We start from the raw sequence: 12,725 nt of genomic DNA on the forward strand, positions 1-12,725 counted from the left end.
TTGAGGGCAAACCCACAGAAAACAATCCATCTTGTCCCACCTCAAAACACGAAAAATAAAAGTGGCTGACTGGGTGTGGGCTGATAAGTTTTCACGAGCAGCAATGCCAACATTTTTTTTCCTGGCAATTTCACAGGCAAATCTTCCAGCAGACCCCAAATCTAATTAATTTAGGAACAGAATATTTAGTGCAATGGTATTCTTAATTTCTTCAGAAAAAAACCCTGTATTTCTTGTGTCACTCCAGGGGTTTAATTCAAGAGACCAGTAGAATAAGACCACTTCTGACATTAGTTCAAGATTTACACTGGCACAGCCCATTTACATTATTTGTACTTTTTAAAGGTGGTGGTTATAAGGGCATCAGATTAGATTTTTCTTTTACTAACACAAAATCCTAAAATAAATGCAGTTTGGTAGTCTTAAAAAAACACCTTACTCTAACATACAATGAAAACTACTTTGTGGCCTTCTGTGTTTCAGGAAAATATCCCACATATTCAGATCATCAGGCAGCCTCACTAGTTAAGACACATTTAAATGAAACATTTAAAGTTGCCAAAAACTGGATTTAAATTTATTGCATGACGTTGCATAAGAAAGTATATTATTGAAAACCGTAAGGCATCATGCAATTATCCATCAGCTAATTATTTATTATTCCTTGAAAGATGGTTATATACTCTAAAGTTATAAAACCAGTTTCAAAAAAGTACATAAAAAAATTTAACATAAGCATTAAATATTTTTCACATGTTCATAGTTTTTAGCTGTTAAAAAGTGCATTCAAACATACTGTACTGGAAAGGTGCTCTGACCAAAATGGTGCCGGAGACTTGTTAAATTAAAAGCTGCAAAAGAATGTTGCATGGGATTAGAAAGCTCACAGGTTGTGGTACTTAAACTTACAAACTTGCTTGAAAGAATTTTTCAATCCTCACACTTACAATTTAGCATATGTGATACAATTAGCTAAAAATGTATATTTTTATAACTAAACAGTCAAATGAATTCAAGTTACGTACACTGGGTGATCAAATAAGGAGCAGACAATATTTAGCCATGGGACAGAACGGACTGATGGGATTTTGGCATTAATCAATGTACTGTGCCATCCAGCGGAAGCCTTCTCCATAGCCTTGTCTCTTCAGCACGCTGCACATGAACACTTCCAGCGGCCTGGCGTTCAGTTCTTTCAGTGGTATGCTGCCCTGCAGGGAGACAGAGGTACAGGATGGGGATTAGAAGATGGCTACTTTACATGGACATTTGTTTCTATGGAATGCCATTATTTAACTTGTGTTGGATGCTGGAATTTTAGAAAGTAAACTAATCTACACCATGTACATGTTACTAAGGTTAAGGTCATGAAACCAGAATGCAACAGCAAGCGTGTGCCCAGAGAATTTGAGAGCTTATACTTGTTTTTCAGTCGCAGTTCTCTGCTCTAACAGCTTTCCAACCAGATAAAAAGAGCATTTGCTACCAATTGTAGGACTGAGCATAGCAAGAGTGCAAGTTTCTTGCTTGCCAAGATCAGCACAGTGCGATAAAGCTGTTCCTCAACTGGAGATTCACAATGGTGTTCATACTTCATAGACTATACGCAGCGTTGTAAAAACCAGGGCAAGATAAAAAAAAATAATAAAAGTCAGTAGTAACTGTTTATAGCCCAGTACGCCTACTCTGAAACTAACCTGTGCGATTCTCTTTCACGTGGAAAACAAGGAGGTAAAGATTTGTTCCCTCTCAACCTTAACTCTGACCAGCACTAAACTTTAAGGGAAGCATCTAAGAGTAAATACTCTTAGAGGAAAAGAGGAATTACAAGACCAGGTGCCCCTCTTGGCAGAGCCACCCTGCTGGTCGTCTAATGGGAGCTGGGATGGAAGCCACCCTGGAATGGCTTTGTCAGCTGCAGAGATGTCTTTCCAAGGGCAAAGGACAACAGAGCAACTTTTTTCTAGTGCCCTGTATCCATATGTCTCCTACAAGTAGTACACTGTATTTACTCTAAATGAAGAAGAGTTGCAGTATCACAAAGATCCATAATATAAATCTGCCTCGTTGCTACTGATGCCAGCAGGAACTTCTTTCCTCACAACCTACAAACAGACTTCTACAATGGTGTACATCTATTTTTAAGCTTTAGGTAAACACATTAAGTAACAAATTGTACTAAGTCTGCACTTTAAATGAGAAAAGTCACTTACTGAAAGACTATTCAGTTTTCTCTTATAGTTCTCACTAGAACTACAGTCTCTGAAAACTTGCTCATCCTTTTGAAGCACTGCATAGGAAAGCTGAAGTACTAAAAATGATCCTAAGTACAATTAAGTTTTAGCTGAAAAAATGTGGCATTAAATATGATGTACAAAAGTTGTAGTAGAGATGCATCAAACACACAAAAAGAGAGACTCCACAACTCATTCATTCCATATACAGTTATTATGTACTAAGTACTTTACAAATTAAAACCCATTTATTTTGTGTAGCTGGAGTGAACTGGAGTCAACACACAAATAAGGCGAACTCACTCCCTAAGAAAAAAAGCCAAAGCCACAAAAAAAAAAGAGAAGTATTACCTTTCCTGTTGTCTGGCCATACAGACCAAACGTCTCTCGTAACCTCTCTTCACTGATGGCTTCAGGTCTGTCAATCTTGTTACCAAGAATTAGGATAGGCACATTAGCAATAGTTTCATCTGTCATTAGTGACTACAAAGGAAGTGAGAAAGGAAATATTAATTTAGAATGTAGGTCAAATCATTACTACTCATGTCCAGGTGGCAGCAGAGCTCCGTTGGATACTGGGAATTTGAGCTTATTACTTAGAAGTTAAAGCTAAAACTTTCAAAAACTTATCTGAACTTACATCAAGTTCTTCTTTTGATTCAAGCAATCTTTCGTGATCTGCACAGTCCACCAAGAACACAATGCCATTAATTGCAGGCAGATAGTTTTTCCACACTCTGCGAGCTACAGGGAAGATGTGAATTAAAAACAAAAGGAAATTATCCCAAAATTCAGAGCGATGCACATCAGTAATTAAGAAGCAACAGGGTTTTTTTGAAGTCTTAGCTTATATTGCCAGTCTTCAGGATGCAATTTCATGTTTTACAAAACTTGAAATAACACAGTATCATTCCCTTCATTGTTATCACCACTCTATCCAGCCTACACGCACACTGATGTACTGAAACTTTTTGTGTTTCCCCAAGAATTATGTCAACAAAGGTAAGTCTGAAGCATAAAGCTTAAAGGTAAATGTAAGCAATTCAAAGTACAGAATCCTCTTCAAAATACAGATGCCCATCAAAAACTTATGCTCTACAGCAGCTCTTGCCAAATTGTATTTGGGATTTGTGATAAAACGTGGAGACGGACAACAGAGCAGTGAATGTTTTTTATATTGTCAAAGAGTGTGGGAAGTCAATCCCTGCAGCATGTTCATATTTCTGATGTGAAACAAATGGCCTGTAGACAACCCTAACTCAATTCAGTGAAGTTAAGTGAGTCAATGTATTCTCTTACCTTGAGCATGTCCACCCAGATCGAAGGTAGTGAAAGTCATGCCAGCAATTGTCAGCTCTTCTGAAGCTAGAAATACACAGAATTATGTCCTCTGTGAAGATTATGCAGTGCATTAGAACAGTCTAACCTTCTACCATGTAGATTTTACTTTCTGTCCTGGGTCTTTTCAGTATTTTGTTATTCAAGAAACAAATCCAAGCAATATATTTTCTCTCAAAATCAGTGACACTTTTGTTTAATGGTTAATAGCATTTTGTTGTTAGAACACATGTGAAATATCTACAATGCTAAGAATAGTAGAGAATATTCGTACATTATTTATCCCTGCACATTACACAAACAACAGTTGGCTCTGGCATCTGGTTTGCCACAAAGATGGCATTTCATGTACAATACCATTGAAGTTTTCTCCTCTTCACATCCTTTCCCAATTTCTCACCTCCTTACTAGACTTCACCAATCCACATTTTTAACCTGGGTTGAACTTTTTCTCCTGTGAGGCTACCATGATAACAATTACACTGCAACCTCTAAGCCAAAAACTATTTCAGTGTTCAGAAATGCTAATTTTCCAACTACACAGAGAAGCTGCTCCCAAACACTGCAAGTTCCAATTTCCCACAGCTTCTCTAATCTAGATTCTCAGCTCCATCATTCTGCTTGTTACTCACCTCTTAATTTTAAATATACCACATTGAATTATCCTACACACATTTTCCTGAATATTCCTTGAACTATCTACAGATTGCAATTCCAGAAATTCCTTTGTTCCTCCCCAGTTACACTGTTGGTCTTATGACGTATAATCAGATTCTGCTTTTCCTGCAATACTTTAAATACTTTCTAGCTATGGAACCAGCAATATTAACTTACTGGGGTGTAACGTGGGGACATGTTGTCCCAGTCTGTCATCTTTGAGCATGTGCAGCAGCGTAGTTTTTCCAGCATTGTCCAGTCCAAGAAACACTAGCTTGCCCGATTTCTTGTACAGTCCTAGAACAAAGAAGGACCTAGTGAATAATCAGTTAAATGGGCAGTAGTTAACTTCTAGCACTAGAGGTGATTTTGTTCTAGGAGCAAAGTGTTAGAGCCATGGTACAAAATACAGACCAGCCGAGCTCCACCGTGCGCTTTATCAATGCCCTTTATCCATGTTCTACTCGTACAAACTACATCCACACTTGCTGATGTGCCTGCTGCACTGTGTGTACCACGTGCAGCTTACAGGATGATTGATGTAAATGTGTCACTCATGTAAATGCATTTATGTTACCTTAGGAAAAACACAGCAGAACAGGACTAGATTTTGCCAGTGTCATTTACCCTGTCCCAGCGAAAGGACAGTTTTGCTCACGGCGGTGGAGAGGGAGACGTGTGGCTACAGTGCTAACAGCGGGCTCTAAAATGCAGACCATCCTGGCCTGAACAGAGGGTGTTTTGCTCAGCTACCTCCAATTATGACAAAAAACTCATTTGAGGCAAAAAGGAAGTTCAGACCTCAAGCACTATACTACAGAGAAACTGGTTTCAACGTCAATAATCACAATTAGTAGATGTATGAATTCTTTTGTTGGTTCATGTATGATTTTGACAAAAAGTAACATTCACCCACACCCCCAGCTAAATTGTATGGACATATCCTGAACGGCATCGTAGGGCAATTCGGACACACGATTCCTGCTTTCACAACAGGAATAAGAAATTTCATTTTCACTGATTATTGTCATCTTTATAGAAATGCCTTTCTCCCTTTTTTTTCCCCCTCTACTTGTAACCCCAGTAAATGCAAGAGTTGCTGTGAAGGAGAGGAAGGATGTGTAAAACATGAACACCATATTTTCTTAGATTATCAAAGGGCAATTCTCTTATAACTTGCCAACACTACATCCTATGCCAGGATTATTTTTCACTGCTTCAAACTGATTGACACTCAAAGTAAAACAGTTTAAAGACAAATTCTTTTTTTTTTTTTTTTAAATCACGTTCTGTACTCTAAAAACTACTGAAGTAAGAGTCTCTTAACTTTGCCCTTTTTAAGCAGAAAATCTTCCCTTATACCCTCTTCAAAGACCCGTGGCTGGATACTACAGACTACACATCTCTTTAGGAACCACTACTGACTCCACAGCCTTCACAAGTGCTGAAGCGGGCAGAACACTTACACCAGAGGGTGAGGAAATATATATATGCATATGCTGAAATTACTTTTCTTCAAAAGCAAAACTGAGCTATGTTCCTAGCAGAATTCTCTCTTCTTTCTGTGTAAAAAGAATTGCAAAACACAGCCAAATATTGCAATGTGGGAGGTTTTTACATTACCAGGATCTTTTACTATATAAAGTTATAGGATTACGGTACTTTGCAATATGCTGGAGAAAAGTTTATTTCACCAGCACTGCGATGAGACAGAAATATTTTGTGAAGTAGACAATCAGATTTTACTGTTGAAGCTCAACCACTCCATGGCTGCAGTCCCTACACTTAACTGCACCTTCTCCTGCAATCCCAACCAAGACTGCACACCACCATCCTGCGCTGTGCCTCGGGGCCGCAGGCAGGAGGCTGGTAGCCATCCAAAGGGCACATTAACAGCCAGCCTGGGTCTCTCTACACGAGGAGGGTAGTGGGCAGAGTGTGAGCCAGCAACACCAGTTTCTGGAGCCCTCATTTTTTCTCCTTATCTAATGTGTTATCCTCGTACGTGTTTTATTTGGTGGGATTTTAAGCGATGCTGTAGCTCAGGTGGCTGCTGGGACAGCCTTGTTGATGCCACAGCATACGTGCCTCTGCCTGGCCGACCTTTACACCGCTGCTGTTTGCTCACCTCTCCCTCTGCCTTCAGGCTGATCTCTGGGATCGCATTCCAGCAATCATGTTTTATAACTTGCAGGAATGAGTATTCTTTCACATTCCTCAGCTTATTTCATTAATGATCTTTGTTACTACAGGTACTGTAGAGCGTCTTCACAGTTCTTTCAAATACAACTGCTCTTACTTCCCAAACTCACCTTCTCACACGCCCAAATAAATATTAACTACTAAACTACAGAGTGGAGAAGAAAGTATTAAAGTTTACAGAGAAAGGAGAAGTGGGCAAACATTTTCATATATTAACTTATGTCACAGAAGAAACTCCAGTTCACACTTACCTTACAAGTTAAACAAAACCCTACTAAACCACAGTAAACCAATATTTTTGCCATTCTCAGCCTGGACATCCAGCAGCCTTTGCTCCCAAATCAGGTGCTACCACTTTCTCTGAAACATTTCACACTTCCCAAGCACCTTCCATAGAAACTCAAGATGACCAAGCAGCAATACTTCAGCTATTAGCTACACCAAGGTCAGAGTTTATATATATATAAGAGAAGATTCTCTGTGCATTCTAAAAGTGTATGTGTGCAAAGATGTACTTCACAAAGTGATCTTATCAGCCTGCTCACAGGACAGCACAGGGAACTGCGGGGAGTTTCCCAAATGTTATAATCAACCTTCTTCAACTGTAAATGTAAGTGAGAACGAAAAGGGAAAGTGTTTTTTCTAGAATAAGAAGGACACATTGAAAGTAATTCTCCTTCCTACTTCAAGCTCCAGTATCTTTCACCAGAATTAGACTTTGCATGCACAGGAACAGGAAAGCAGGCCAGCGTGTAGTAATCACTGCTCGGCTAAGTAAGAGGAGATAAGAAAGATTAGTCAACTTAGACCCTTGACCTACTATCGAAATATTAGCCAGTGAAATTTTAACTAACATTCAGTGAAAAAGTTTAAACTTTCAACTGATAAAATGCAGATGACACAGCTTGCCATGACTCCTTAATCTCAAATGTTTTTTATCTATTTCAATAAAATCCTTCAAACTTGTAAATTGTGCCTTTTACCGATGTGATCTGCAACTTCTGCTCCTTGTTTTAGTATCATAGCATTCCTTTTCCTCCTGGTTGGTTTCTTTTTTTTTTCCCCTTGTTTTTTTTTTCTTCTGTTTTGCACAAGCTAATATTTCACCTTGGATCAATATGGATTGCAGACTCTTTTGGCCAGGGAATACTTTCCTGAGGCTCTTCAGCAGATGTCAGTGAAGTTTCACACTGATTTCAGTCACACAGTAACGCTCTGCTGAACATGAGCAAGCGCTTCAATATCCAGCAGTAATTTTTTGTAGACAGTCCCTCACAGTGGGATTCTCAAGTGAGATCCTCATGTGCAAAAAAACGAACTAAAATAACTCAGTTCAGTTCTTTACAGCAGAGAAAAATCAGGAGAAATGCCATAAAATTCAACTGAATTACAACAGCTTAAATCTAGTATGATTAGAAAAATCAAACCTATTACATTCATGAAAGAAAATGTAATTTTTTCAAGAGGTTAAAGGATTAATGTAAGATTGAGTGGAAAGCACACTCTGGAAATACTCAATATTGATAAGTGAAACTTTTGTTTGAGTGTTACTGAATATACACCAAAACAAATATTATTATTTAACCAGCGGCTATATTTGAAGATAATACAGGTGAACGGACATTATATACAAGAATAACAGAAAGGAAAAACCCCAAACAATAAAAACTTACCTAAAAGCTGTAATACACTACTGAAACCACTGTAAATCCAATCAAATATGAAGGACATATCTGAATCTTACAGTCTGAAATAAACAGAAAACATAGCGCATTTAAGATCTCTCAGAACAGCACATTGTAAGATATTTATAGATACAAAAGTAATTCAAAGTCCTGGGTGAAAAATAAGAAACAATTTAGTTTTTGTAAACTGTATCATGGACCAATTAAGTGACCACACAACATATTAAAAATATTAAGTGTAGAAATGGAAAACAGAATCCAAACCTTGTGATTCAACAGCAAAGACCTTTTCCTGCCCTTGGAAAATGCTACGTGGACAGCAGTCTTTGCAAGAAGTAAAAATAATTTTATCTTAAGTACAGTTTAGGGGAGGTGTGTGATGTTCCACTGAAGACTTCAAACAGGATCTTCACATAAAACTTTTCAACTGGGAAAAAGTGGCACTTTTGAGAGGGCAGCAGAGGGATGTCAGGGCAGAGTCAGTGCTCCAGCCGCCCTTGGGAGCTGGTGTTTGAAGCAGAGGTGATAAGAGGTAAAGTCGTTTTGCGAAGTTGAATCCAGAGAAGTTTGACACCAAATAAATCCCTATTGTCCGCACAGAACCTGTCTGTTTGGCAACGAATTCAGTTGTTCCTGCCCCAGAAAAACCCCTCTGCCACCCAAGGCAGGGCTGCTTCTGGCCACAGCGGAGGTGTTGGGGAGCTCTGCCACACCTTGAGTGCCCAGGAGGACAGGCAGCACAGAGGAGCAACCGCCGCTACCACCAAAGCAATGCTTTGGGGCACAAGAATAAAGCCATCACTGGGTTCACTGCACAGCCATGAGCAATTAATTTCTTAGCTTTCATCTTAATTTCCTCATTATCTAAAGTGAGGATAATCACACTGAAAGCACCAGTTTGACACAGTGAATTCGTATCTAGCGTGAAAACCTCTTGAAAGACTAAAGGGCAACATCCTTAGAGGCATTCAGCCAGCTAATTCCTACTGGAGCACTCAGCCCCTGCTAACATCAGGGGATGCTGGAGCGCGCCTGTCCTCCAGGAACTGGAGCGCACTGCTCAGGGCAGCTGGCAGGGGCAGCCACGTCGCCGCAGGCCGTCCTGCCACACTCGGTGCTTTGGAGGATCACAAGATGACTTTAGGGCAGCTCTGACCCCGGAGCACAGGACACAGCAGTTGAAACACAGGTCAGAACCAGACCAAAATCCAGGCACCTGTCAGAGCAGTTACACTCGTGACAACAGGGAGAGTTTCTCCACTACGCAACAACAGGTATATCACAGAAAGATAACACAGAAAGAGGAGGTAAGACTATTTTAATTATGTTTGCTCGCACTGGAACAAAATCTGTTCAGATTACGAAGCACTAGAGTCTTGGTTTCTCTACGACTAACACTGAAACCCTTACCCATGTCCTACCGTACTCTGAACGACTGATCAGCTGCAACAGGCACAAATTTTAAGAATACAAATCAAACACACTCATCAATGCATAAACACCCAGTTACACAACGTCACGACTGAAACTGTCCCTTGCACGGTTAAAAAGCAAAGGTCAAGAATAAGCAAACACGGCAGAACATACACGTCAGCAGATTTATTTATTGCTTGAGCAAAATACCGATCGAGAAAAGCCTCTGTGGGGCTTAGAAAAACCATCGACTCAAATAACCTGCAAATCAGGGCAAACAGCGTGATGTAAGAAGTGCTCGAATTACTGAGGTGAGAATAACTTCACAGCGTTTAGTTGTATTAACCTTTCCCATCTATTAAACTTATGGATAAACCAAAAAAATCTTTATGCATTACAGAAAAGACTTTAAGGGGCAAGATTCAAATGATGAAAGTGAGAACAGGATTACTCTGCAAACACAGCTGAAGTGGCATTAACATAGGTTAAATTTCCATCGCCACAAGAAAAGTGGTGTTAGAAACAGAGCTACCCAAACACATCCAGAACGGGCTGTGTGTCTGCTGGCAGCGCTTAAAGGAAAATATTTTTAAAATGGGAAAAAAATGGACAGCTAATTGTAAAGGCACACTGGTAATATTTGAATAGAGATATTAAATCTACTCTTATCACATGGGAAAAGTAACCACATAATTCACAGCAGTGTCAAAGCAAAGCATTAAAAAGCCACAGTGGTATCAGGAGCTGTTACACTGCCAGCACATCCAAGTCACGGAGCTACAGAGAACTTAGGGGAGAGCCGAGGCTATGCGACATACACAGACCCAAACTCTCAGGCTCGTGTTAAAAATACCATAAAAGCAGAACAATGAAAACTCTGGCCATCACCGCTCACAGCCATGATGAAGACAAAAATACTATTTTAAGGTTCTTTTAAGAGTTCCCTTGAAAATAATCAGTTGGAAGCAGACACAAGCTTTAAATGAAAAATTGTACTGGACACAAAACAATCTTTTGGTACCAACTATTTTTACAGACATCACCAACTTACTCGTGCCTCCTTAACAAAAGTATGAAAGTTAATTTTCTAGCATCACATCAACAGATGCCTATCACTGCAAAATGTCCCAAACAACCCCGACTAACATTATTCCATCAGCAAAGTATCATTCAGTAACAGTGGAGCCCCTCCATAGACCACGGAGATGGGTTTGCTGACTGGAGACCACTTCTGACTGTGGGGATGTGGAATTCCCACCCAGTGGCTTTGGTAACACCTTGAGCCAGCCTCCTGATGGTAACATCGCTGACAGCAAGGACTAGCAAGCAAACTCACTCACACTTATTTCTTTAATATTCTGAAAAATGGGAAATTCTTTCCCCTACTCTCGACCTGCAATTTTCTAGCTAAAAATTCATCATTTCACTTCTGAATCAGTTAGAATAGCGCTCACTTCTGAAGTCTGTGAAACTTTATATAGAGAGGATATCAGGCTTTTCAAGGCAGTTTTAAATCCCTTTATGGAATAATTAGGAAGCAGAAACCGGTGACACTCAAGCCGAACAGCTCTTGCAGTAACTGGAAATGCATTGTACTGTGCCTGGGTGGGTATTGTCAGCAAGAGCTAGGAAAGAAACCTCTGTACGTCCGAGAACACAACTCGCAAGCAAGCACTTAAAGCCTGCTGTTAAGGGTGTATTTGCAGTTTTTCAAGTAGGATCTAAACATGATCACTTGAAGTTATAATTTCACGTATGATCATTTTAACATCATAAAATGTTACCACAGACAACAAAGATCAAAATCCCTAAAACTCAGTGAATAAACTGGTACATGCCTTCTACAGTCCAGTTTATTCTATGATATGAAACTGCACTTCGACGTAGTATTTTACAAGTCAAGGAACAGGAGAGAGTATGAAAATGAGGTAATGACATAGATTTTCTTTGGATATTTTAATCAGTTTTTTTGATAGCAAGTAATACTTGAGATTTCAGAAAGAGTAATCATCATACTGGTCTGTTACTAACTGGGTTGAAAAACAGAAATATTATGTATTGCAGAGCAGATGACAAATTTATTTGTATCGCATCTTTTACTCTGAGACAGCCTATTTGAATTTAACAAAGATCTTAAGGACATCTGGAACAGCAGTTTATCTGTGGGATGTCACCGTGACACGCACACTGGTTTCTCAGGACACCTGATGCAGCTCCAGCCTGGCTCACAGAAACTGGTTCTCCTATCACATTATCAAAGTAGGGCCTATTGGAGCAACGTGCAATACTGTCCTTACTGATTAAAAAAGTAAATACTACACTGGAGCACGAGTATAAAATTATTCTTGATCTTAAAAGTTAAAATTTCTGAAGAAATAATACTACGTGGCACAAATCTTGGCAGATCAGTACAAGGTGACAGGCAGCCACACAAGAAGGCTGCAGAGCACCTGAGGGTTATGGGGTGGTATTTACAACGCGCCCCTCAATACCCCAGCCCCCAGGTGAGGTAGAGCCAGGGCTACAACGGCGCTGCCCAACAGCCGGGAAAGGCTCACGGACCGGGCGCGGCACAGGGGCCGGTGCCCGCAGCCCCGGGGGCCCGCCGAGCCCCGAGGGCCTCCCCGGGACGAGCGGAGCGGAAGGGAAGCGCCCGCCCCCCCAGCCCCGCCTCACACCGCGCTGTCCGCGGGCCCACGCAGGCCGCGGCCTCCCCGGGCACGCAGGGACCCCCGGCCAGGCCCAGCCGCGCCGCCGCGGGCCGGAGGCCGCTCCCGGCGGGAAGCGACGGCGGCCCGGCACCCCGCGGGGCTCGCCCGGCCCCTCCGCTGGCCACCGAGGGCGAGGCCGCGGTCCCCGGTGGGCCAAGCCGGGCCGGGCCGGGCCAGGCCGCTGTCCCCGCCGCCCCCCCGCGCCCCGCGCTCACCCGCCGCTGCCGAGCCTGAGGTGCGGGCGCTCCGCTCCGCCGGCACCGACACGCAACCCCGCGGCTGCGCCCCGCTCCGCCCCCGCACGGCTCCTTCCGGGCGCGGCCGGCCGCACCGTACCGGGGCTCGGCTCAGCGCTCCGCCCGCCGCCGCCTCTCCCCGCGGGCCCGCCCGCAGCCCGGCTGCCCCGGCGCCAGGCCCCGCCCACTGCCGCAGCGCGCCGCTCCCGGAAGTGCCACGTGTACGCGGTGCGCCTGCGCGCGCCGCCC

General features: G+C 42.0%; 1 protein-coding gene across 2 annotated transcripts; it reads right to left on the reverse strand.

Moving 5' to 3' along the window:
* Positions 1-548: 548 nt before the first annotated feature.
* Positions 549-12,631, reverse strand: SAR1B (secretion associated Ras related GTPase 1B). Of its 2 annotated transcripts, none has more exons than XM_068409609.1 (7): positions 12,456-12,631; positions 8,105-8,178; positions 4,407-4,526; positions 3,534-3,599; positions 2,875-2,978; positions 2,586-2,717; positions 549-1,211 (listed from the first exon to the last, which is right to left on the reverse strand). In XM_068409609.1, the coding sequence occupies exons 2-7, from the start codon at positions 8,160-8,162 to the stop codon at positions 1,095-1,097; spliced, it is 597 nt and encodes a 198-aa protein (XP_068265710.1). In that variant the 5' UTR covers positions 8,163-8,178; positions 12,456-12,631; the 3' UTR covers positions 549-1,094. The 2 variants fall into 2 exon arrangements, with proteins under 2 accessions (XP_068265710.1, XP_068265711.1); XM_068409610.1 differs by having other exon boundaries at positions 12,577-12,597.
* Positions 12,632-12,725: the final 94 nt, after the last annotated feature.

Source organism: Nyctibius grandis, chromosome 10, assembly GCF_013368605.1.
Source record: "Nyctibius grandis isolate bNycGra1 chromosome 10, bNycGra1.pri, whole genome shotgun sequence".
NCBI lineage: Eukaryota > Metazoa > Chordata > Aves > Nyctibiiformes > Nyctibiidae > Nyctibius > Nyctibius grandis.